This window comes from Apodemus sylvaticus, chromosome 2 (assembly GCF_947179515.1).
Source record: "Apodemus sylvaticus chromosome 2, mApoSyl1.1, whole genome shotgun sequence".
Lineage (NCBI taxonomy): Eukaryota > Metazoa > Chordata > Mammalia > Rodentia > Muridae > Apodemus > Apodemus sylvaticus.
The window spans coordinates 73,583,615-73,609,654 of record NC_067473.1 but is presented as its reverse complement, the minus strand read 5'-3'; the positions used below and the strand labels follow the sequence as shown (position 1 = coordinate 73,609,654).

At 49.4% G+C, this 26,040-nt stretch overlaps 2 protein-coding genes across 5 annotated transcripts; one reads left to right on the top strand and one right to left on the bottom strand.

Annotated features, from left to right (window-relative positions):
• The first annotated feature begins 7,597 nt into the window (after nucleotides 1–7,597).
• Nucleotides 7,598–10,719, top strand: Rarres2 (retinoic acid receptor responder 2). 2 transcript variants are annotated; one of them, XM_052173662.1, is made up of 6 exons: nucleotides 7,598–7,715; nucleotides 8,012–8,213; nucleotides 8,418–8,522; nucleotides 10,087–10,182; nucleotides 10,356–10,477; nucleotides 10,616–10,719. In XM_052173662.1, exons 2-5 carry the CDS (start codon nucleotides 8,034–8,036, stop codon nucleotides 10,464–10,466), a joined length of 492 nt encoding a protein of 163 aa, XP_052029622.1. In that variant the 5' UTR covers nucleotides 7,598–7,715; nucleotides 8,012–8,033; the 3' UTR covers nucleotides 10,467–10,477; nucleotides 10,616–10,719. The 2 variants fall into 2 exon arrangements, with proteins under 2 accessions (XP_052029622.1, XP_052029623.1); XM_052173663.1 differs by having other exon boundaries at nucleotides 7,599–7,715; nucleotides 10,359–10,477.
• Nucleotides 10,720–10,948: 229 nt separating this feature from the next.
• Lrrc61 (leucine rich repeat containing 61) lies at nucleotides 10,949–24,255 on the bottom strand. 3 transcript variants are annotated; one of them, XM_052173660.1, is made up of 3 exons: nucleotides 24,104–24,255; nucleotides 23,455–23,643; nucleotides 10,949–12,189 (listed from the first exon to the last, which is right to left on the bottom strand). In XM_052173660.1, the coding sequence occupies exon 3, from the start codon at nucleotides 12,092–12,094 to the stop codon at nucleotides 11,312–11,314; it is 783 nt and encodes a 260-aa protein (XP_052029620.1). In that variant the 5' UTR covers nucleotides 12,095–12,189; nucleotides 23,455–23,643; nucleotides 24,104–24,255; the 3' UTR covers nucleotides 10,949–11,311. The 3 variants fall into 3 exon arrangements, with proteins under 3 accessions (XP_052029620.1, XP_052029621.1, XP_052029619.1); XM_052173661.1 differs by lacking the exon at nucleotides 23,455–23,643 and having other exon boundaries at nucleotides 24,089–24,255; XM_052173659.1 differs by lacking the exon at nucleotides 23,455–23,643.
• Between the last annotated feature and the right edge of the window lie 1,785 nt (nucleotides 24,256–26,040).

Below are 26,040 nucleotides of genomic sequence, written 5' to 3'. Positions count from 1 at the left end.
ACATCCTAACTACCTGTGTTTTCTGATTAAAAGAGGCCGCCAGAAGCTGTGTCATCAAACTCGTAGCTTTGGAAAGATATCCAAACTATCCAAGCAGTGTCTTTGGAAATTTTGCTAGATAGTGCTATAAAAATGACTTGATAGGGTTTTGTTTCTCTTTTAATTGTCAATCAGATGCTGGCTTTACCTGACTTCTTTTACTTAAGCTTCAAGGTGCTTGTTCCTTATTCAGGAGTCTGATATAACAAGCAACCAATTGCAGTTGCCTTATCCTTATCCTTACCTTATCCTTCTACAGAAGGTGCCTGGTTCAGCCAGTTGTGTAACTGCATCTAACCTTATGCTAACTTTATATTTAACCTTATATTAACTTATGTTAATCTTGATGTAAAATAAAAACTTCCTTAATTACTCGTCTCTTAATGTTCCCACAGGCTGTACAGTTATCCCCTGCCTCGTGTTCTGGGTCTTTGTCATCTGATAAGCTCTGGTGTGGCCCCTGGATGACCTCCTCTGAGCCACTCTAACTGCCGCCCCTTCTACAGTACCCACCTTGTTCGTGTGACTGTTAAAGGATAGAGCAGTGCTCCCCCCCGCCCCCGGGGACAGGAGTTCCAGTGACCCTTCAGAGGAGGACTAGTGGCCCTGGGACATCCAGCTCAGGCCTCTTCTCGCCGATCTTTTCAGGACTCAGAACTACAACCTCTGGGCTGAAGCCTCTTCATGTCGGTCAGCCTTGTCTCACCAGCTCTCAGGAAAAAACCCGCGTTCCAGATCAGCGTTCTATCCTAGAGGATGAACGCCACTCTTGGGCTGCTGCAGTATTCTACGACGAGACGGAGATCGTGCTAACCCTAAGTATGGGATGTGTGCCTCCTTCACGAACGATGCTGCTCCTGCACCTATAAACTCTAACTGGTCTGAGATGGGGCCTAAAGACCCAGGAAGCAGACAGAGAGCCTCGGCCTCCTCCTATGTGTGGGCTTGTGCTTTCCTCCATCTCCTCCCCTGCATCTCGTTTCCACCTTATTATCCCTCCTCAGACTTACGGTTTTTCCCTGTCTCTTAAATGCTTTACTTACGGAACCTCCCCTCACCCTACAACAGCTGCCCTTCCTCCTGATACATCTGCAAAAGGACCTTTGGACGTTGTGGAGAAGCTCTGGCTCTAAGGCACTTTCGTCCCATTCACCCCAGGCCACATTTGCCGTCAGCCCACAATTTTCTCCTGTTCCAGTCCTTCCGTGCTCCAAAAGCCCTGCTGCTGCTCCTGGCTCACCATGATGCAGCATTCTTGGCAGTGGGACTTGTTACTCACTGTTGTCCTGAATAACCTTGTACCCACTTCCTATCCCAGCTCACTCTGTCCCGCCTCCATTTCTCCCTCTCATCCATCTTTCTGGGAAATCTCTCAGTTTCACTCTATAACCAAATTGTCTATTTACAGATCACGAGAATTACATTTCAAATGTTTCTCTAGAAATGCATGACAGCAATTGCATAATTCATCAAAGCCAATCAAGTTAAAACTCTCCCCCGGCTAAGTGACCAGATGACCTCTCTTCAACCGACCCAGAACTATCCCCTCCTGAAGATGGCCCTCCTCCGTAGAAAGCAGCTAAGAAAGGACCAATGCCCCCACCTCCGTTTTTATACTGTGGGTTTTAGAGTGATAGAGTGCCTTGTGACAAATCAAGAAGCCTACAACATTAAAGATGATTTTGCTCAGTCATCCCAGAAAAGAATGTTTGCAGAGATGACCTACCCCCACGATCATCTGCCTTGCTTGAATCATACAATTTCAGGAAAGACCATCTGCAGAATTACACATAGTCCCTGGCTGCAACCATCTTTACATTCTCAAGTTCTTCACCTTGCCCTATAAAGAGTTGCAGATAGCTTTTTCCCTAGGCAGATCACCTCAATGTCTTCAGAGGGAGAGGAAGAGGGGGAGCGGGGGAGACCACCCCTTTGCTGTATGTGCTAATAACCATAGTCCCATCTTCTGACAGTCAGACTCCTGTCTCTTGAAGCTGTCTCAGAAATCTAACACCCACCCTTTATTTAAAAAGAAAAAAGGAATTCATTGTGTGGATGACATAATGCTAACCTCTGAGGATTTTATAGATTTAGAAAAGCTCTTCATCAAGAAGGAAGACACGTGGGGCTGGGACAGAAAGGCTCAAGAAGCTTTTGAGCATGCTAAGATCCACGTAGGGTGGGCTAACAGCTGTGTCCTGCTACCCTGGTGTCTGTCTGTCCCTTTGTGTCCTGCTGTCTCTGGGTCCCTTTCACTGTGGTTCCTAACCTGTGGGTCACAACCTCTCTGGGTGTCACATGTCAGATATCCCACATGTCAAATATTTACAATTCATAACAATAGCAAAATTATAGTTATGAAGTAGCAACAAAATGGTTTGATGATGAGGGGTCACCACAACAGGACAGACTGTATTAATGTCTGTGACAGGGGTCGTAGCATTGGGAAGGTCAAGAGCCACTGTGTTAGAATTTACAGAAGCTCAGCAGGCTATACCAGGGGCTCTAACAAAAACGTCCCGAGTGAATGATTCCAGGAGGACGGCAGTCATGGAAAGGGAAAGGGGCAGGCACCCCACACTCAATGCTAGAACCACAACTGCCAACCTCATGTGAAGCGTTCCAGAGAATAGAAAACATGAGGAACCACTCCCACCAACTTCAAAAGACCCACCAACTCACAGCTCCAAGAACACCCGAGGGCCTCAGAATCCTTGGACTCATCACAACAATCTGCTAAAGCACGATGGGGTACCATAGAGTCCTAGGTGCACAGAAATATGATTTATCTGAGGATATAAAAGGGATTTCTGGTGTCTCTAATTTTTTCCTTCATGTCAGCTCTCATTTTTGCCATAAGCATATAACATTCCTCTCTCACCCAGACAATTGCAACTGAAAGAAAAATTCCCCTCCACTCTGCTTTCCACACAAACACCCCAGTGGCACTGTGTGTGTGCATGTGTGGATGTGTGCGTGTGTGTGTGAAACTTTTTAAAGCTTTTAGAATCACCACTAATAGTTCTGAAGTTTAAAATAGGTAGTTTCCTTCCCTCATAAGAAAGTTTCTTTTCTTGGGGCTGGAGAGATGGTTCAGTGGTTAAGAACACTGACTGCTCTTCTGAAGGCCCTGATTTCAAATCCCAGTAACCACATAATGGAGTGTCTGAAGACGGCTACAGGGACCAGAATGAGTGGGGCCTGAAGAGAGCAACCATCTGTAATGCGGTCTGATGCCCTCTTTGGTGTGTCTGAAGACAGCTACAGTGTACCTACATATAACAAATGAATAAATCTCTAGAAGGAAAAGAAAAAAAGAAAAAAGAGAGAAAATATTTCTCTTCAACCAGAAAGACGCCATGCATCTATACATAGACATACATGATTTGTTTTTAGTTTTAACTCATGTGATATATAACTCTCTATATTATCTACCATCCAATATGGCAGCCACCACCCACATATGGGTTTGCCAGCTCAACATGTGGCCAGTGTGATTGAATTTACTTTTAGAGGATTTTCAGTATGTATCTGTGTTTGTAAGCGCAAGCGCCCTTGGAGGTCAGGTGCCCCAGAGCCTGGAGCAAGGTGACAGGAGGTTTTGAGTGGCCTAAAACAGTGCTGAGAATTAAACTCTGGAAGACCCACAAACATTCTTAACTGCAGAGCCTTCTCTCCAGTACCAAAAATGTAGTGTTTTAAATATATATTTATTATAATGAATTGAGATTTTTAAAAAAAAATCAGTCAATTTATATTCACAACAGGATCAAATTACTTCTACCTAGAAGAACAAAGACACAGGCACGTGAGCACAAGGCGCACAGAAGGGAAGTGTGTGCCGCCATTACCTTCGGGCAGTCCTGCTGCTCCCGTCAGTCCCTGGGATGCTGCCCCAGCCTCCCTCTCTCCACCTCAGATCCCTGTCCTCCTTCTCACGCCCTTCCTCGCGCAGGATGCACCGCCATTTCTCTCAGTTCAAGTCCCACAGTGGAAGAATTTTCTGGTCTCCAGTCCCCAGAAGACCCCTAGCCCAGAGCCTCGGGCTGGGAAACACTTGTTCTGTGTGTGCATAGTGACCCTGGAACCCGGAGCTCTCGGGAAACACTGTTAACATCTGTGACAGTTCTCTTGTCAGGGTGACACAGTCTACGGTCCCCTGGGAAGAATCTCAGTGGGAGACTGTATCCATCAGGCTGGCCTTTGGGTGTGTCTGGGGGGCGTGTCTTGATGATGAGTTGATGGGAGAAGACAGCCTTGGCGCAGGTCTCACTGAGCTTGAATCGGACATGACTGAGTAGAGGAAGCTCCCGAGCGTGGCCATGCCACACCCCTCCCTCTGTGTTCCTGACCTCGGATGTGACTAGCTGCTCAGGCCGTTACCTGGCTGCCCCTCAGCAAAGATTATGACCTGGACCTACAAACAGAATAAGCCCTTTCTCCCTCGAAGTTGCTTTTCTCAAAATATGTCATCATAGCAACAGAAACACAACTGGATCTCCATCTCCTATGTCTGCTCTCCGACAGCCGTGGACTGAAATGCTGGCACCCTTGGGCACATGGTAAAGTCCTTAGGTCCATAGGAAGAATGCTGGCAAGCTGTGAATGATTCATGGGGAGCACTTTAGGCCCAGCACTACCAGCCAGCCACTTTGCCTAAGTTTCCAGCTGCATCCTTGAGAATTCGAACAAAGGGATCATGATCCCACCTTACAGACAAAAGATGCTCCGGCACACTAGGAAGCTGAATGATGGGGCCTTCCCGTTAGAGCAGAGGGCTGTGACAACAGTCCTGGCAGGAGAGAAGACTGCAGAACTACGGAACAAACGCTGGTGGCTCGTGCATACTCAAGCACTCTACCACCCCAGAACCAACTCCCAAGCCCTACGGAAGACACTATTTTAAAGAGATATGCTTGTGTTATCATATGGTTGCAACTCTGGCATACGTCTTTAACACCATCACTAGGGAGGCAGAGGCAGGCAGATGTCTGTGAATTTGAGGCTAGCCTCATCTACATAGTGAATTTCAGGGTGGCCAGGACCTCACAATGAGACCATGTATTAAACAAAGAAATGAAAAGAAGTGGAAGGAAGGAGGGAAGAAAGGAGGGAGGGAGAGAGGGAGGGAGGGATGGGGAAGGGAGGGAAGGAGGGAGGGGGAGACAGAGAAGGGAGGGAAGAGAGGGAGAAGAAAGGAAAGCAAGGGAGAGAAAGAGGGAAGAAGACAGGGAGGAAGAGAGAAAAGAAAAGAATGAGAAAGGATTAAAATTTCCCTGGGAATCTCATGTTGAAACAACAAAAAGGCTGGAGCCTGGTGCTAGCCAGGCAAACTTGGGTCTCAGAAAGGTCTCATACAGTCCTGGAGACTTGTCAGGCCACCCTCAAGGGGACTAGGGGAGGCTCTGAAGGCTCGGGGTTGAGTACAGCCCAGGTGGGACTTCAAGTTGACCACAAACAGTCGCACGCTTAGCAGTCTGCTTCGACCTGAACCTCGGAGGCTGCAGGAGGCTCATCGGTGAAGCGTACTGGATACCCTTCCAGAGGACCGGGTCTGTCTCCCAGCACGGTGGCTCACAAGCTGCCCTAACTGCAGATCCAGGTGACCCGATGCTCTCTCTCCTCTGGCCTCTGTGGACAAGACGCAGCATGCACATGTAATACAGAGACATACATGCAGGCACAACATTCATACACAAAAATAAGAGTACGATTTTTTTTTATCTAGTCTAAACTTTATGCCAATGCCTGAAAGACAGACTCTGGGGTTACTGTAGCTCTTTGTCATCTTACCAATATGGCCGGCCACATTTGAGTAATGCTTTCCTGATTATTTTTCTCTGTAACTGGGGACTTACAGCAGAGCCTAGCTAACTGGGCCTGTCAGACAGCACACCTTGACCCTAAGGTCAAATCCTAGGGACTGACAGGGACAATTAATGATATGCAGTCCAGGCTTTCCCCATTTGCTCAAGGTACCCAGAAGTTGAGCCAACATGTGGACACTTTTCTCTGTCTCCCCAGTAGGTTTTGCAGCCCATTTTGTCGCAGACGCAGGCTCCTAACACTCCGAGAGCCATGGAAGACCAGATGTCATCTCACTTAGGATGCGAACTCGGGAATGGCCTGGAAAAGCAGCATGTGGAGCCAACGGGGCAGGCAACAAGGGTGCGATTCTGTCAGGAGTTGACTGACAGGAGAGTCTCAGGTAGGGAAGGCATAAGAAAAGGCAGCCCTGGGCAACTGAAACTGTAAAGTTCTTCAGTCGCCTTCTCCAAGGGGGAGGGGGTGATGGGGGAAGGGCCTTGTGAAGAGGGGAGCTGCAACTGGAATGTAAAGTGAATAAATTAATGAAAATTGTGAAATAATAAATCAATAAATAATAATAAATTAATGAAAAGTTAAAGTATATGGGGGATTGTAGGACCTTCAAACCACCCTTTCAAGATCTAAAAATCATTAGGTTCCATGTTATTTTTCTAACCTAACATAAAATGGCGTTATTTTTTTCAGCTTATTCATTTAATGTTGTTTTTGACTGAAACTAAACTACCTTTAGTGTCAATAAATACTCAGAAATAAAAAAGTAAATTCCAAAAAGGAAGTTCTTCAGAGAGCACGTAGCCTTTCGACCCTCAGGGAAGAGGTCCGCCTGGCCAGCAGAGCTCTGGAAGGTTTCAGATCCTCAGACAGGAAGCAGTGACATGAGGCTTCTGCACTTGCTCAAGCCCTGAGAGATTGAGCTGGAGAAATGATCCAGGGTCAGGGTCAGGTAGGCTAGCCAGGTGGAAGGTACTGGGTGGATGGAATCACTAGGGAAGCACATCCAGCCCAGCAAGTGGGGACCTGAGAGTGGTGGTGGGTCCGAGGAGCAAAGCCGGAAGCAGGGCCACAGAGGGGAGGGGAGGCTTGAAGCCTCTGCAAGGAAGAGGCTGGTGCCAGTCAAAGCTAGGCCTGCATGGGTGTGAGCAAACCCGTGACAGAGGTCTGGAAAGCAGATGGAGACAGCAGCCCGTGACACAGGCGCTCTCTCACTTGACACACAGGATGAGCTGAATAACAAACCCGATACCTTGGGTACTGAAGGAGCCTCAGTTTCCCCACCTATCACTTTCTAGTGGAAGATCACCTGTTCAAGCAGGGCTCTATCAAAACCCGCTCACACAAGTGATCGCAGTCATGTGTTGAGAGATGACAGCATTCAAAGACTGAGGCTGGCAAAGAGGCAAAGGGGTGAACCTCTATCTCATACTAGAAAGCCCAGGACTGGGCTTGGACTGGGCTGGGGAAACACCTACTGCTGGGGACAGTCCCCTTGGTGGCCATAGCCTGGTGCAGGGAGGGTTAAGCATCCTGCAGTTCCCAGCTGCCCTGGATCTGCCTGTCCTCCCACATTTACGTCTTCTGAAAAATATTCAGCCTGCAGCCTCATTTGGTGCTCCAGGCCCTTCCCTCCCCCTCCTTTGGCTCAGTGCAAGAGGAAGGTCAGAGAACTTTGGAAAACGGGAAACTCCAAAACTCCGGACTCTGGGAGAAGGGTCAGAGGAGAAAGGCGGGGCTTTGGGGACCAAGAGAGAGGAGAAAAGGGAGATGAGAGGGTGAGAGGGGACAGCTGCTGGTCGAGGGACCACACAGAACAAGGCCTCTCTAAAGCAGCAAACCTCTTATTTTTCAAGGTACCAGAAAGAGGCTGGGGATTTGGGATATGGAGGGAAGACCCTAAAAGGGGAAAACATGGCTCAGAAAAGAGGCTGTAGTAGTCATAGCCAGCAGGACTACTACCCGGGGCTGTTGGCAGGGAACGCTAAAACTTTGCTGGCCCCAGGAAACAAGGCCTTGCAGAATGGGAAGGGCTAGTTGGATACCAATGGAGATGCAGAAAGGGGCACTTCTGTCCCCAAGGCGGTCAGGCCACCAGCAGCAGCAGCAGCAGCAGCTCGGAGAGCTGAAGAGCACACACCCATCTTTGCAGGACCATAGGACGCTGTGACGCCATGAAGTGCCTGCTCATCTCCCTGGCCCTGAGTCTGGGCGTAGTGGGCATGCGTGGGGCAGAGCTTGAGCTCACCGAGACACAGCGCAGGGGCCTGCAGGTGGCTCTGGAGGAGTTCCACAAACACCCGCCTGTGCAGTGGGCCTTCCAAGAGATCGGGGTGGACAGCGCTGAGGACATGGTGAGTGGTGTGACCAGGTAGAGAATGGGGGACTGCAGCCCTGGAGACCTGGGTAGCTTTACCAGGAAAGGTCCCCAGCCTGCCACCCTGCTAGGCTGTGCCAGTTCTAAAGGTATTGGGGGAGAGGAGTGACATCCAGGAATTACCTGCTGGCCTTCTTGTCTGTCTGCCTGCCTGCCTGTCTGACTGTCGGTCTGTCTGTAGCTCTTCCCAGCTGGTGCCTTTGTGAGGTTGGAATTTAAGCTCCAGCAGACCAACTGTCCCAAGAAGGACTGGAAAAAGCCGGAGTGCACAATCAAACCAAATGGGGTGAGTGAGGGGCCCCGCCGGGGTAGGAATTGGAGCCCAGAGAGGCCCCAGCTCATCACTGGGGGCTGTCTGCAAAGAGGGGAGGCTGAAGGGAAGAGAGAAATGTCTCCCTCAGAGTGGGCCCTCCTACAGAAGCGTCTCTCTCGACTTTACCCTGCATCCTGGCCAGGGTGGCTACAGTCAGCTCACCGAAGGGTTTCACAGGGATCGGCCACCCTAAGGGTGACACTGCTGCGGACTGACCTCGGGCTGGAGGTGCAGCACTTTTGAGTCAAGGTTCTTGCTCTCTAACAGCTTTGGGGGTTCACTGAGGGTCCGTGTTCCCTCCGGGGTCAAGGGAAGAGACTGGGTTGGTTATACTGGTGGTTTAGCAAGACTCTTGCTTTTAAAGACTTTTTGTTCAAATTAAATCTTAAAGAAAAAATGTAAATATGAGGCCAAGGTGGTAAGGGTCCTTGCAGTGCAAGCTCGAGGATCTGAGTTTGAATCCTAGCACCCATGTGAGAACATCTGGGCGTGGCTACACAGGAGTATAACTGAGGCTTGTTGGCTGCCGGCCTAACTGCAGGTTCAGTGAGAGATTGTCTGCCAAGGGAATAAAGCAGAGTGGTGAAGTGAGACACACACACACATGCACACACACACACACACACATGCACACACACGCACACACACATACACACACACATGCACACACGCACACACACATGCACACACATACACACACACACACACACACACACACACACACGCGCGCGCACACACACCACAGAGAGAAACAGAGACAGACAGACACCATCTGGGGAAGACTTGTCTTTAAACATGCTTGCACGCACATTAACCCAGGCACTTGGGAATACACCCATGCAGTATACTGCCTGTGAGCAGGACACAAATGCATGCTCACACAGGAATGATCCCTACACAGGCTAAAGTGCTGTAGCCTGCAGGTAAGCTAAGGGTAGCACACACTTGAAATGTGAGCACTGGAGAAGTTAAAGCAGGTGAACCGCAGGTTCTAGACCAGTCTGGGCTACTTCTTGAGACTGCGTCCAAAGAAGAGAACTTCTAAAATCTCCTGTCCCAGGGTAAGTTTCATGTGCACTGGCTTGCATGTCACCTTGCCCTTTGGATTTATTTATGTTCTGTTGTTGTGATAAAATACCATGACCAAAAACAGCTAATCATAGGAAAGGTTTGCTTTGGCTTAAGGTTCCAGAGGAATAAAGTCCCTCATGGCGGTGAGGCAGGGAGATGAGGATGCACCAGGCAGAGGCACCAGAGCAGAGAGCTGAGCGCTCGCTTGCTCGAGTGTAAACAGGAAGCAGAAAGAGTGACTTGGGAGTGGTCCAAGGTTTTAACACCTTAAAGCCTGCCCCAGTGATGCACTTCCTCTATCAAGGTCAAGCCTTCCAAACCTTCCCAAACAGTACCGCGGACTGGAGACCAAGTATTCAAAGACCTCAGCCTAGGGTGGACCCTCCTGTTCCGATTCTCCATCCCGCCCCTCTAGAGCACGCCCTAAGGCGAGTCTCCGCAGTGACGCTCCTGCTATCTTCCCCAGAGAAAGCGGAAATGCCTGGCCTGTATCAAAATGGACCCCAAGGGTAAAGTTCTAGGACGGATGGTCCACTGCCCAATACTGAAGCAAGGGCTTCAGGTAAGAAGGAAAAGGGGTTAGGGAGAGGCCTGGCGGGACAGATCAAATCTGCATCTGTGGGACAACAGGAGACGTGGGAAGAAGAGCTGGGTAGGGGCGGCTGGGCCATTCCCCTGGGGGCTGTGGCCCTGCCTCCCCTCCTGGGCACTGCTGCAGCCGAACACTGGTTCTAGCAGGAGCCCCAGGAGTCCCAGTGCAGTAAGATAGCACAGGCTGGTGAGGACTCCCGCAGTTACTTCCTCCCTGGACAGTTCGCCTTCTCCAGATCCCTGAGAAGCAAATAAGCCCTGGACAGGTAAGGGTTAATGGGGAGAGCCGGCCCTTGGCCTGGAAGGAGAGGGCTGAGGGAGAAGGGACAGAAAACATGAAAGAAGCTGGGATCAGACCAAAATGGCCTGCCGCATGCCCAATCTGGTTTTCCCTTCTTCTTTAGGACTTCATCTTACTTCCTGTACAGCTATGGCCGTTCCCAGCAGGAGCATACCGGCTCCCAAAGTCTTGCAACTCCAGGCTAATAAAATTGTTGAGTCTCCTTTCCATCCTTGTGTTCTTCCCTCAGTTCAACCTGTACATATAAGGGAAGCTCAGAGACTCGTGTGTGTGTGTGTGTGTGTGTGTGTGTGTGTGTGTGTGTGTGTGAGTGTGTGTGTGTGTGTCCACACTTCTTGCCTAGTACCAGGAAAAAGCAGGTAGGGTGAGTGCAGGAGCCTCCCACAGGACAGAAGCAGAGGTTCAGAAGCCCGTGTATTTGTGAAGAGTCAAGTGATACACAAGGACAGGACTATTTAATAAGTGTTAGCAGGAGGCAAGGAGCCTTACCCACAAAGCCTTGCGTTGGGATGGGAGGAGGGGCCCAGAGCCTGGCCGCAATGCGTATTTGCCAGTGAGGAGATCTCCTTTACCTTCTAGAGGTGACCTGGAAAGTGTGTCCCTGTGGCTGTGGAAGGGGGCCATGAAACATCCTTAGGGAGACGTAGGCGTTAGGACACTCGCACGCTCTCAAGAAAGGGATGAATGAACAACCTAGTTTGCAGGATCAGTGACCAGAAAAGATAAACAAACGGAGCGGCAAGGGCACGGGGCAGGGAAGGAATGTCTACCATCAGACTACCGTGGCTCTGAGTTGCATTCAGAAGACAAAGGAAGTTGTGGTTCCTGCAGGGCTAAGAGCCTGCTGGGCCTGGGCCAAGCTGTCACCGGCCTGCTGATCCAAGTCATGGCATTCCTGCAGTGTGTCCTGGAACTGCCGGCAGGCCTCCTCCAGAATGGAGCTGCTCCGGATGGGCCAGGACTCCCAGTAGCCGGGCTCTACCCATGGCTGGGCCTCGATGGCTCTGGGCCCCGGGCTGGGGCTGGAGCGCAAGGAACTGTCCAGGTCTCGGCATAGCTGGTACAGCTCACTGCCCCGCCCACTCACACGTTCCCCGTCTATGACTCTGAGGCCAGGCAGTAGCTCTCGGACCACAGCCCAGTAGGACGGATTTGCACATAGCGGGTTGCTGAGCCGGGCCAAAGGGTCCCGGAGCCTCAGGTGCTCCAGGCCCTGCAGCCCAGCCAGACACTGCAGCTGGCCAGGAGTGCTCAGCAGGTTACCAGCGGCGTTGAGGCTCTGCAGGTTCTCACAGGCTGCTAGCGGCTCCAGCCCTGTCAGCCGATTATTAGAGACGTTGAGCACAGCCAGCTGGCGCAGGGAGGCCAGTGGGCCCAGGTGGGTAAGCGCATTGCCTGATAGGTCAAGCCACTCAAGGTTCAGGCACTCCCCCAAACAACCCAGGTCCACCACCCCTAAACCCCGAAGTTTCAGCAACAGGATGGAATCCAGGGCAAACTCTCCAGAGTGGGACTTGAGCAGCTGGGGTGTGATACTCAGTTCCTCGGAGGCGTCTCCTGGCTTCTCTCCAGGAGGCTCCATGATCCTGAAGACCGGCCCTGGCAGCGCTGTCAGTCGCAGGGATGCTGGTGCCTCTGAGAATCAGCCGGCTGTGCTCCCTCAATTCTGCTTAGGCCCTAAAGAGAGACAGACAGTCAGGCCAGCCTCTCCTGGGCATGGGTCCTGTGCAGCAGGGAACAGCATGATGCCGTGTAGATGGCACGAAGTCTTTGTGCTAACAGAAACCAGGAATGATAAACACACGGGGTTGTCTCTGAGATGGGGGGGGGGGGTGGAGAAGGGAGGACTTATTTTCTGCTCAAAGGGCTGGGAATATAAATGTGGTTAGCAGCCTAGGTGACCGCTGCTCTATCTGTATGAATGAGACCACGCCAGTCCTCCCCTGGAGCCTTAAGATGGCAGGTGCAGTCTATTTATAGAACATCTTTATGCAAGAGGGACACGTTGAAAAGAGTTTCAGTGCAGCTCTGCCCTCAGCTTTATGGTGCACGTAGGATTGTGCTGCACCAAGAGTTTTGCAAATTGTGCTGAACCTAAATAAGCCTAAAATAAACTGCCCAGTGTCTGGAACTTTGAACCAACGCTGGCTACTGAGTCATGCTGAACCAGAGTCTCTTGTTTCTCATGGAGAGACCCTCTGCCGCCATGGTGTTTACAGAGACCCCCACAATGTAAGACTCACCAGCCTTGAGTCCCAGGGTGAATCACCAATAGCCAGGTTAGGCCTGAGACCATCTAAGCGACAGGGCAGGGCACAGCCCCAGCCTCGGGGACACCACATTACCTGAGGCTTAGGCCCCGTATTATAGCCAGTCTGGTCCACCTCTCAAATCTGGACCATGGACAAAAATATCATTACTTTTCCAGTAATTCTTACGATACATCTTTATTAACCCTAAAGGGTCCCTTTTTTGAAAAGTTATTTTTTAATTGATTAGTTGGTTTATTTTTGTTTGTTTGTTTCTGTTTTTTAAGATAGGGAATTCAAGCTGGCTTTGAATTCTCTCTCCTCCTGACTTCCTCCACCCCACCACACTGCTAGAACCAGGATTACAGGCGCACACTACCACTCCTGGCTTAAATTCATTTTAAAATAGGCAACAGGTAATTACCACTTTCCTAGCATGCAAACCCAAGTAAGAGTGCTGTAACTTCTTTCATTCACTGAAAAATGTTATTTCCATTTTCCCAACATTATCACCATGTAGTATGGTATCCTGAGGATGCAGACCAACCTGCGGCTCTGGCTGGGGCTATAAGGTCTGAGGGGTGTTGGCTTTTAGTCCTGGGTACTGAGGAAACTGAGGTAAAGGAAGGCAGGACAGGGTGGAGGTTAACAGAGAAGCTGGGGTGAGCTAGCTACCTGCTGCTCCGACTCCCCACAACCCCTATCCAAGTCTTCCCAGCTCCCAGCCAGAGCTTCTGCTCCAATAAAGCGATCAACACGGTCAGGTCACCGTGTGCTGGACAGCACAGTGCTACGGAAGGTGTGGCATCACGGTACCAAAGGGCAAGCTGGGGGAGGCGAAGATGTCGGTGCCTATCACAGCGGGGGACTGTGGGGGAGGGCGAGCACGTGGCTGTGGGACAGTGAGCCCGAGCGTGTGTGACATCAGTGAGAGCAGGCTGCCCGTGGGGAGGGTCCATGCCGGTGCTACCCAAAGAAGAAAATACAGGTTCACATGGACAGGAAAACAAAAACAGGCCCAGACGAGGCAGTCTGAGCTGGGCAGGCAGTTATACCTGCCAAAAACATTAGGACACTGCCAATGCCAATGCTGCTCAGAGCTTGTAGGCGTGAGGTACTGGTGACTCCCACAACTAAGATTTTCCTAAGTATCCCCTCCTCCAAGGAAACCAGGCTCGCCGCACCATCCATCAGTGATTCCTGCTAACTGGCCGTCTTCAGAAAGCTCCCCAAAATGCTCTGACGGGGCAGGGATGGATCTGTGCGTCCTCTCAACAGCACAACCGAGGCGCGTACTCTGGTCTTCATGACAATCATTCCTCTGTCGGTTCAAGGCCCTGAGACACTCCAGGCCACTGGGCCATGAACCTCCTGAAGAGCTCAGGAGACCAAGTGCAAGGCTGGGCTACCCAGCAGCCCTGTGGCCCTGTGCGTCCAGGAGCGTGTGAGGCTAAGGTTCTACATGTCACCCTAGCTGTCCTGATTGCTGTGAGGGAAGGAAGCAGGGGTGAAGCAAGGAGTAACCTGTTCAGGCCTACCCAGTACCAACCGTGTCAGGGTCTCCTGTCCCCTCCAGGGGTAGGACATCTGGGCAACATCTGGGTATAGGTAATCAACCCTCTACAGCAGGACCAGCAGCACTGATAGACCTTCTGCTACACCTGCTCTGTCCCTCTGATTTCCTCACCTGGGCTGCCCACAGATGGCCTCCTCGTCACTCCGGGACGGACCAGGCCTAAGATATGGGACCACCCTGGAGATTCACACTGGGTAACAATAGTCAGACATAGAACACAGAGATACAGCTGGTGTAAAATCAGTGACAACAGTCTGGGCTTTGGGCCCATGCTGCACAGAATGGTCACATGCTGGAGAGTGTGGGATAAATTTGAAGCTCTAAGTTTCGACCTATACAGCTCTGACACGTTGCTTTAAGTCAGAGGCTCCTAAAGGTTTGGCCCAGGCCCTGACTTCCTCCTCAGGCCAGGGCTCCAAAGTCTTTTTGTGTATTTCTTAAGATGTCAGATGGACTATAATGGTTTAAATGAAAATGGCCTCCAGAGATTCACAGCGAGTGGCACCATTAGGAGGTGTGGCCTTGTTGGAGGAAGTATGTCACTTGGGGTGGGATCTGAGATTTCAGATGCTCAAGCCAGGGCCTGAGTCAGTCTTCCTGTTGCCTGTTGATCCAGAGCAACTACTCCAGCATCCCGTCTGCCTGTGCACTACCATGCTTCCCATCATGATGACAATGGACTAAGCCTCCGAACCTGTAAGCTAGGCCCAATTAAATGCTCTCCTTTAAAAGTGTTGCCTTAGTCATGGTGTCTCTTCACAGCCATTGTAGTCCCGACTAAGACATGGACCGTGAGGATGTCAACTTGTCCTGTCTCCACATCCTCCCTGGATGGGTTACCTCCATCCTGTCAGGACTGATCACGTGGGTAAGCTGAAGGGCTGGGTGCTTAGGTTTGAGGAGGCCGGCCAGCACTGGGCAGCGGAGGCTTGTCTTCTTGCTGCGTTCTCCCGACCCTCTCACCTTCTGCCTGGACAGCTCCATCTCAGGCTAACAAGCACCAATTAGAAGCCCCGGGTTCTGGAGCCTCCTTCTGGCTCACTCTGCCCAGGCAGCCAGCACTTCACCTGGGAAGCAGTGGGGTGGAGACAGGATCTCTCCAAAGAACATGTTTTTCTTTTCCCAATATAGGCAGTTGGGTCAAGGGTGTGTTCTCCCTGCTTCTCCAGGAAAATCCAGTCCAGGTGAGCTAAAAGGATGAATGTGCTACTTGGCAGGGAACAAGGGCTGCTTCTTTGTAAGGACAAGTCTTTTCCATGTTCTTGTCAGAAATCAGAGGTCCGTTTTTCCCCCTTGTATCCACAAGGCCGTCTGTATCCCAGAAACTCAATTTAAGCTGCCTTTGGCAGGTCCTCCCTGGCAGCCCAGCTGAGTGTAATGTGAGTCAGGGCAGCTCTGGGGCTAAGTCAGGTCTGGGATAAGCTGGGGCAGCAACTGGGTTCCTGAGTCTGCTCACAGGGAGCTGGAACTTACAGGGTCCTCCAGTCTCATGGATCCTGGAGTGTCTTCTCTAGGGAGACTTATTTTTATTCCCCCCCACACACACACACATTTCCAATATGCTTGGGAACTTGGGGTAATAAGAAGATGGATCCCAAGTGAGGCAGCAAGGCAAGATGAAAAGAATGGTTCTCAGTCATCCTCTGTAGATCTGGGGACTGCTAGGACTGAGGTCATAGGGGAAAGACCCAAACAGCATAAGTCAGTGTACTATATGGATACATCAACCGTCAATTAAAACGTAGGCAGGAAATGGAGGTGGGACATCTGGGAGAAAGGATTCTGGGAGATTCTCTAGGGAGCTATGACAAGATGGACAGATGGTACCTGAGTATAAGTAACCAGACACGTGGCAAAATATAGGCTAGAATAAATAGGATATTTTAAATTATATATATTCAGAAAAGAGCCTAACTATATGGCCAATATATTTATAAATACATATTGAGTCTGAGTCTTATTTCTGGGATCAAGAGGCTGGGAGAAAGAACCGGACCTAACTTCAGAAAAATGGCGCCTAACGTGGGGCCTGAACTCAGGCCCCTGAGAGTAAGAGTCTCACTGTCTATCAGCTGAGCTAGCCAGGCAAGAGGTCTGGTTTCATAATAATAATAATAATAATAATAATAATAATAATAATAATAAAGCTTCCCAAAGCAACACAAGAGGAACACTGGGAGAGAGATTTCTTTTTTTTGGGGGGGGGGGGAAGAGATTTCTTAGCCAAGGAGGCAGACATAATACAAAAGGAGGCTTCCAAGGGGGGGAACTGGGCTCCTGTTTACACATGGGCAGGCAGGCAGAATGCAGCTGTTACAGCAGCAGAGGACAAAACCGCAGCTGCAGGATAAGCCACCTCCTTGGGGTCCTCCCAAGCTCACACAGCAGGCTGGCCCAGCCCCGTCGTATGGGAAGCAGTGCTCAATGCTCACAGCATGCAGGAATGCAGCCCTGGGTTGGCTGCTGTGGCCAGAGTTGGGCAGAAAGCTAACATGCCTCTCCCTGGAAACGAAGGAACAAAAGCATGGCCAGGCGCAACACAGCATCTGAGCCAAATAACGGAAGACACAGGAGACAAAGACAGGCGGGTCTGTGTAAATACTAGGCCAACCTGGTCTACACAGTAGAGTCAGGGCAGGGCTCTCTGCTGGTAGAGTCAGCCACTTCCAAATGATAGTCTAAAATTCAAAATCACATATTTTTTCCTTAAAGATACCAAGTAGGTTTTTGCTATATATTTTGCAATAATAAGTAAAAATATCCCTAGTAATTTAAAAAATAAATACACATCAATCTTAAATTTATATATATAAAGAAAATTATATTTATCTACATAGATATTATCTCCAAAGAGGGGAGAAAAGGTAAAGATTGATATGTTTTCAAGGATGCATAGATACTAAATAAATAAGTAAAATCATGCCTTTGAACTCAATACTGGGGAGACAAAGACAGATAGGTTTCTTATGAGTTCGAGGCCAGCCTGGTCTACAGAGCAAAGCCAAGTCAGCCGAGCTACACAGAAAACCTATTGAGAAACCCTGTCTCAATAAATTGTAATAATTGTTTTAAGGTGTTTTAATTGTTTTAAATTGTTTTCATTATCAAAACGAAAGTGGTTATAAATTCTATGATTGGGATGGTGTTACAATCCTCTATGAGAGAGACCAAAATTAAGCAGGGCTGGGAAGAAAGGGACTGCTGAACACACTACACTGGGAGAGAGGCTCTGGGTTTGTGACAACAGGAAAGAAGAAAGGCTTTGGACTCCTTCCAAAACAACGAGGATCAGATTTGATAGAGAGAGACCCCTGGAAGATCTCGGCTACAGATGGGAGAAAAATCAAAAGAACCAAATGCACTGGTAATGTCTGTTGCTAAACTCTCTACGGAAACGACTCTGAAACTGAGTGGGACCTGTGTGTGTCTCCAGCCAGAACTTTAGCTTTGCACAGCCAATGGATGTTGTTGGCCACCGAGTCCTCAAAACCCATCATGCTATCCTATCATACGGCATGAATGAAGGTTTATATTCAGTTTGGTTATATCATCAAACTAGCTCAAAAAGTTGTCTATCACCTGCTCAAACAAGAAACAAACAAAAAATCATCTTTAACTGATCTGTGCACACTGCACATTTCATACAATATGTTAATATATGAAGCACATATTACCTCTCAAAGCTTTATGTTCAAAAAAAGAAGAAGAAAAGTAAGAAACAAGAATGCAGCCCTGCCGGGCGGTGGTGATACACACCTGTAATCCCAGCACTCTGGGAGGCAGAGGCAGGTGGATTTCTGAGTTTGAGGCCAGCCTGGTCTACAGAGTGAGTTCCAGGACAGTCTGGGCTATACAGAGAAACCCTATCTCGAAAAAAAAAATCCAAAAAAAAAAAAAAGGTGCATGGAAGACAGTGGTACTGAGGGTGATTTAAACTGTTGGGCTCCAGGTCAACAGGTTTCAGAGGAGAATAATATTAATATGTGACCTAGAAATCAATCTTGTCATATTTTGGTGGAAAATGTAGTCTCTTTGTCTAAAAATCTGCTGGAAGCTAAATCAAAGAGTTATGTATTAGCATGTTTGGCACAGAAGACTTGCAGGCAGCCTAGAATAAACTGTGTTGTGTGGTTATTATTGCCATGCTGATGGCCACTAATCTATTATGAAAAGAGGCAAAGCTAAGCAAGAAAAAAATACAAATGTACAGTCAGAGGAGAAGGGGGACACCCGGAAGTGTAGCCAGATTGAAGTCTGGTGCTAAGTGCAATGAACAGAGTGATGACCTCCGAGTAAGACACCACCCAGCACACGGCCAATTTGTGAAACAAATGAAAGAAAACCCAAGGCCAGACATGGTGGTACATATCTTTAATCCCAGCATTCAGAAGGCAGAGGCTGGCAGATCTCTGAGCTTGAGGTCAAACTGGTCAACAGAGTAAGTTCCAGGCCAACCAAGCTTAGGCAGTAAAAGAAACATCAAAAACAGAAAGCTCTTGAAGATGTAACTGAATGGAGAGGGCCATGTTCCAGCCCCAGCAAGCAGCGTAATGACATCTTTGGCCATATTCTTCAGGCTTTAGAGTCAAGTATAGAAGAAAGGGGTTCTAGAATCTCCCTCCATGACTAAGGAAAACTGCCGAGACCAGGCATGTGTCAGAGCTGTCCTTGCATGGAGGCCACTGTGTGAAGGCCATTGTGTGAAGTTGTGAAGGTGAGGCCTGGGTCGCTTTGCAGACCCCAAAATGTTGGACATGACAGAGCCGTGGGACACCTGCTAAGGAAAGCAGCTAACCGGAAGTGGAAGCAGCCTGAGAGAAGAAAGCGTGCTGCAGTCAACAAAGCTGGAAGGAGTTGGAGAGCTGAAGAGATGCAGAGTTTGGAAACTGCCCAGCTGGTTTTTGGTCTTATTCTGCTTGAGTATTTCCTCACTGTGCTCCCTTTCCTCTCTTTTGGAGTGGTAAAGTAAATCCTGAGCTACTGTATGCTGGAAGTGTGTTATCCGTTAAGGCTTAGGGATCTGTTAACTGTCTAGCCTGCCATTTTGTGCTTTTACTAAGGAAACTTTCTCATATGTTGTTACTGCTGTTACTAGGATGTTCTGTGCTTTGGTGTTCTTGAAAACCACTCACAATAGAAGTCAAGCAGAACTGCTTTGCATAGTTAGCCACCATACGTTTGGACTAAACCAAAGGCCAAGCAACAGTTCCTGGACCTGTGTATAAGCTTTTATGGTTTTTGTTTTGATAAGCTGCCCCTGGGATGGACCCCACCATAAGAGAAACATCTGCACTGATAGGAAGCTATTTGGAATAAGACTTCAATTTTAGGAGTGATCAAGCAAAGTGTAAGTTCCCAAGACCTCTCTGGGAACTGATAGCCTCCTTGGCAGAAAGAGACATGTACGTGGGTAACTGACATCCTGTTTGACAGGCCCCCGCCACAGTTGAATATCCCAACCAATGGGAACAGGATAAGTGTAAAACAAAGATGTATTTCTAAGGAAATCCCCATCCCTAAATCCTAATTAGTGGAATAACTTGGCACAGATATTTGTGGATTTTAGGCTTTAAAAAAACTCCTGTAGGATCTTAACTCAAGGTCACACCCAGATCCCGGCTGGTCTGCAGCCCTGATTGATCAGTCTTGGGGTGTGACGTTCAATAAGCCATCTCTATTTGACCGAGATCGATATCTGACTGGTCTATGTGGTGATTCCTAGACCCCAGCATTATCTGCTCTTTCATTTTGATCTGACAGGGTGTTACAGTTAAGAAATTGCCGTGAGTCTTACAAGAGACATTGAACCTTGGACTTTGAAACCATGCGGAGATTGTGACAGACTAAGGATGAAGAAGTAGGACTGAATGCAGTTCTGTGTTACGTACGATATGGCTACAAGCTTATAGGGGCTAAGGAGCGGAATGTGGCAGCTTGGTTGAAAATGGACGCCACAGGCTCATAAGAGGCAATATTAGGAGGTGTGGCCTTTGGGGGGAAAGATGTCACTGGGCGTGGGCTTTGAGGTTTCAAATGTTCAAGCCAGGCCCAGAGTTACCCTCTTTTCTTGCTGCCTGAGGTTCTGGATATAAAACTCTTAACCTACGTCTCCAACACCGTGCCTGCCTGTGCCGCCACGCTTCCTGCCATGGTAACGGACTACGCCTCTGAACTGTAAGTCAGCCCCAACTAAATGCTTTTCTTTATAAGAGTTGCCATGGTCCTGGTTTCCCGTGACAGCAATAAAAAGCCCGACTAAGACGGTCCTCAACTTCACTCACTCCTCCTCAATCACTTTCTTAAACTTTGGGACAAGAAGTCAGGAGACCCAGGATGAAAGAACATAAGACGACTGAGGAGAGCCCAGTGCGCCTGGAAGAGAAAAGACTCAAGAGGACAACGGACCGTGAGCACCAGAAGCTAGCAGCTGCGTCTCTGCACAGCAGAGGGTAAGACTGCAGGGAGGTTAGGAGGATTAAGCTCAGAATCCCGCACACTGACACAGAGGGTGTCACACACTGCAGACAACTGCAGAGAGCAGAGCACTCTCTCAGAGGAGACAGACAAGCTCTGAGACTCCCGGGAGAAGGCCCAGAGGTTTAAGAGTCAGTGGCTCTGAGCTTTTCTCATAAAACTCAGCCAGCCACCATAAGACTGACTGAATGAAGGCCCTTGAGAGGTGACACTTGTAAAAGAACAGGACAAAGCCGTGAGTGAAAGAGACCAACCGTGGCCCAGAACTACTTTGAGATGTCACAGTGAGGAAACTCATATTTTATGACTGAAGAAATTACAACCCAGACCATTAGTCCATGCCACCAGAAACTATCGATGAAGATTATAGTACAAGGCATTAAGACGAGGCACCAGCACCAACAGTAGTGTCAAAAGGGAGACACTTGCCTGTTAGAGCTGTATCCTGGAATGTACCCCAAAACCCCCATCCACAGGCCTGTGAGGCCACTGGGGCACAAACCTGCTCTGTTTCTAATTCCTGGTCCCATATAGGTGCTCTTGGATCCATTCAGTTGTTTAACAAAAATATATATATATGAAGTACTATGATTCCCACATGGCTCTCAATACACACATACAGGCACCAGGAATGGCTGCACATGGCTGGAACTGCAGCTGTTAAAGATTAAAGCTCCTGACACAATAATCCGTGGTTACAATCGTTAGTAGACAGAATGCAAGCCACTCCAGTGAGACACTAGGTGTCTTTAGTCTGAGGCACCTTCTGCCTCAGTGTTTTGCTCCATTGTCTATGCTTGAAATCACAGCACGAGTGTAAGAGCAGCACGGGGGAGGCAGAAGCAGGCGCTCAGGCACAGGCTAGCCCGGACTAAGTACTCAACATAAAGTTTGGGGTGGAGGCACACATCTTTAATCCTAGCACTCGGAAGCAGAGGCAGGATGATCTTCGTGAAGGCCAGCCTGGTCTACAAGCAAGTTCTAGGACAGCCAGAGCTACACAGAGAAACTGTGTCTCAAAAAACAAAAACAAAACAACAGCCAAGTATTAGTGGGAGGAGGAGTTGTTGGGAAACTCAGTGAGACAGTGCTTGCCTGGTACGTGGAATGCCCTGGGTTCAATCTCCAGCACCAAAATACAAGTACAAGAGTAATTGTCTGCTTGACAAGTTCAGCTCAAGAAAAGTAGAAATAGTGACCTGGAGATAGTAGCAGCAGCCCTCTCTCCTAGTGTCTCAGTCAGGGTGTCTGTTGCTGTGACGAAACACCATGACTAAAAGGCAACCTGAGGACGAAAGGGTTTATTTGACTTATACTTTCGAAACCCTCACTGTTCATCACTGAAGGAAGTCAGGACAGGAACTCAAGCAGGGCAGGGACCTGGAGGTAGGAGCTGACAACAGAGGCCATGGAGGGTTGCTGCTTACTGGCTTGCTCTCCATAGCTTACTCAGCCTGTTTTCTTGTAGAACCTGAGACTACCAGCCTAGGGGTGTGCCACCCAAAATGGGCTGGGCCCTTCTCCATTGATCGCTAATTAAGAAAATGTCTTACAGTTGGATTTTATGGGGGTGATCTTCTCAATTGAGGCTCCCTCTCTGATGATTCTAGCTTGAGTCAAGTTGACATAAAAATAGCCGATACAAGGCCTAGCATGTGCAAGGCCCTGGATTTGTATTCACGCATTCACACACACACGCGCACACACACACACTCACACACACACACACACACACTCACACACACACAAAGGAAAAGAAAAACCTTAGATTCATCTCATCGCAGCAGACCTGGGAAGGTGAAGGGTGGGAACAAGTCAGGGGTAGATTATCCAGAGCTGGGGAGCAGAGGAAGAAGGGACGAAGAGGCCCTAATAATCCTATTTACTCACAGAAGTCTGTGCAGGGATGAGGAGCTCTAGGAGTGCAGGGTGGCTGCCTGGATCAGGCTGACAATATGGGGCAGACAGAGGCGGGACAGGGACAGTGATGACTGAAACACAATAGGAGACACACAAAACCTTAAAAAGGGATTCTAGGGAAAGCAAGGGAGAGATTTACAGAACAATAGCTTCAGTCACGATGGAGGAGTCTGGGCCCCACAGTGAGAAGCGTGGCAGAGGTAGGCACAGCCATGTGCCGGTTTCCAGGGGCCTATTCCATAGCAAAGGACATGGATCAAAGGACACTGTTCAGAACCCACACACCAACCCACTGTTTCACCAGTAAGTTGTGAACACTGCATTGCTTTGAGATTCAAAACAAGAAAAAAGTTTGTATATAGTCAGTAAACTTTTTTCTAGTTTGTCATTGTCTTTCTGAAAATCCGATCCTAATGGTTATAGAACCTGCGAGTGCAAAGCAGGTCCACCAGAGTGCTGAGAATGCTGGAATGCGGGAGCGGCAGAGGCTGGGAAAGACTCGGCAGTGTTTCTAAAGACAGCGTACAGCTGCCCGGGGAGAGAGGAGGAAAACACACCACGGGAAGGAGGAAACAAGAGGTAAGACACATGGGAAAGGTTTGCAGTGTGTGAAAACGTAGAAAGCAAGCTGTCCACAGTCCAAGGACTTTGAGTCCCCCAGAGAAGTCACATAATTGTAAAACCGGCAACCTGCAGCTGAGTAATCTTTTGGCCCCTGTTCACCTGGACTAGGAGATGCCTCCGCACACCACGCGTCGTCTGATGAGAGCAGGGCTTTCTCTTGACTATTTTGCTGATTTCCCAGGAGCCCAGATGGGACCCGGCTTCCTAATTCTGCCTTGCTCCACACAAGCACCCATCCAGGGGCATTCCACAGTCCCACTACGCGCCAGCTTCCTCTCCTCTCGCATCCTACAGTGGGGGAGGAAGGCACTATAGTCTCCCACAGAACCAGAGGCTTTAAGCCACTGGGTGGGGGATGGTTTAAATAACATTCGACCATTTTCTGAGCTCACATAGCAAAAGTGACCAAAACCACGGATAGTTCCTGCTGGAAGACTACACTTCCCAGCTTCCTTTGGGGACTACTGAAGTCATTTCCACCCATTCCTGTCCCCAATAAGGGTCCCACATCCTTCTTCCTTTGTAGGCTTATTTGCCATCTGCATATCTTGATGGCAAAATGCTCCCTCACCGTGAATAAACAAGACCAAGACTTTCTTTCCGCCTTTCTCTCTATGGCTGGTCTTTTAAAATATCTATCACACTAGCAGAACCCTTGTTGTTATGTATACCCAGAGGCTGTGACTGTGGGTTAGAGCGCGTCCTGTCTCCTGGCGACCAGTGCAGCACCCACCCGTGGGACTGTTACCGGTTAAAGCGCTCTGTCTGTAACTGCACTCAGAGCAGTTCCGGAGCTGAGGGCGTGGCGCTAATCGCTGGCGGTTCCGGAAGAATCCAGCATCCCCAAACAAACGGAGACCGGGTGGCTCTGCTCCTGGCACAGGCCCAGCCGATCCGGAACCAGCGAAAAGCCGGAAGGGGCGGGGAGAGGTGCGACGCAGGAAAAGTTGTTTTTAAGGGACGCGCTGTGGCTGGCAGGGCACGCAAGTGGCGCAGATTACACGACCGGAGGAACTTCTCTCGGCTCTTTGTGCTGGAGCCCGCGGGCAGTGATGCGGGAGGATTTTGTTCCTATTAGTTTGGTCATTAGTACATTTGACGGAGCGAAGTTGAGAAAGGCATTTATAGGTCCTTAACGAATATGTGTTCCATGGCGTTCAGTATACCAGGCTGCAGGCCAGCGGTGAACTAGATTTTCTAACCAGCTAAATGTGCCCGGTGCCGGTGCCTGGTGCGTGCTTGCCCGCCCCTTTCTGAGCCGTGCACCGCCCCGCGATGCAGTCATGCTCAGTGCTTAGCACTGCAGACAAAAGGCGCCACAATGAGGATAAGAAACCTCGTAGAACCCTTACTCATATTTTTAGAAAACTACCTCAGAATGTTTCCTGAGACAAATGTGCACTGCCTGGTGATATTCCCAAAGGCCGTGCCCCCAGAGTCGTCACCAGTGCAAACTGCCACCTTTGCAAATGACATTGTCCAACAGGTAAAGAAGTCATCCTAACTGGGCTCAGGGGAGAATGCCCTTCTCTCTCTTTCTTTCACTGGCCACTTGGAAATGTCTACATTGAGAGGGTTTTCCATCTGATGCTTACCGTGCACTCAGACAAAGCAATTCCAGTTCAGTCCACACCCTTCCATCCTGAGCTGGCTAAGTATAGGCACAGTTTTGTTGTTGTTCACAACTTTACACTGTATCACAGTGCAAAGTCCTTAAATATGTGTTTGGTCAGTGACGTTCAGTGTGCCAGGATGCAGGCCAGCGGTGACCTAGATTTCCTAATCGGTTAGATGGTGCCCAGTACCCATTTGATCTCACTTGAACTTCTCCATGTGATGGACCAGCCTGATTCTATTTTAAGATTAGAAGCTGTAAGTGTTCCTTCTCAGATGGGAAGGGGTGAAACCCCAAGAGCCACACAGCTCTTAGCAGAGAGGGTGTCCCAGTGGAAGGGAAGACATGGGAGTCTAGGAACCACACAGCTCCGAGGTGGGACAGTGTTCCAATAGAAGAGCATCCTGAGACACAGGAGTCGCATAGCTCGAGGGAAGTCTCCTCAGCACAGGCTCTGAAGCTCCCAGGGAAGGCACGCCCGGCTGAGCTCAGGAGCCTCAGCCCTGCACCACTTCTCTTCATTGCTTCTTGGCTCCTTCTGATGCTAAAAAGCATCACACCGGGCATCAAATCTCATAAAAGATATTTACTGCAGGGTCCAGGGAAAGATGGGACAAATCCAGGCTGCCTCTGCTTCCAGGAGCAGACAGCAAGGCTTATATAGGATTTCTTCGGGGTGGAGCTTTAGGGCAGAGATTTCCAGATTGAGGATTGGTGGGATTTCAAAGTCCTGAGCTCAGGGAGTTCAGAGATTGGTGAGTTTTCCTATTCTGGGATTGGTGGGGTTTCATGTTCAGGAATGAGTGGGGTTTTGTGGGAAGCTCAGGGATTGGTGGGGTTTTCTGCTCAGGGATTGGCGACATTTTTCGCCTCCCTTTCCCTGCTTTGGGTCCATGGCCAAGGCAACATCACTGCTGAGCTGCTTGGGGGGAGCAGGGAAGGGGGAAGGGGGAGGCTAGAGAGGAGGTGTCGCCACCGTGGACAGCTCCTGCGTTGGTATTTCAGGAAGATGGTAGGCTGAGTCAGGAAGGAAGGGGCGGCACCATGGACAGCTCCTGGGCTCCTGGGCA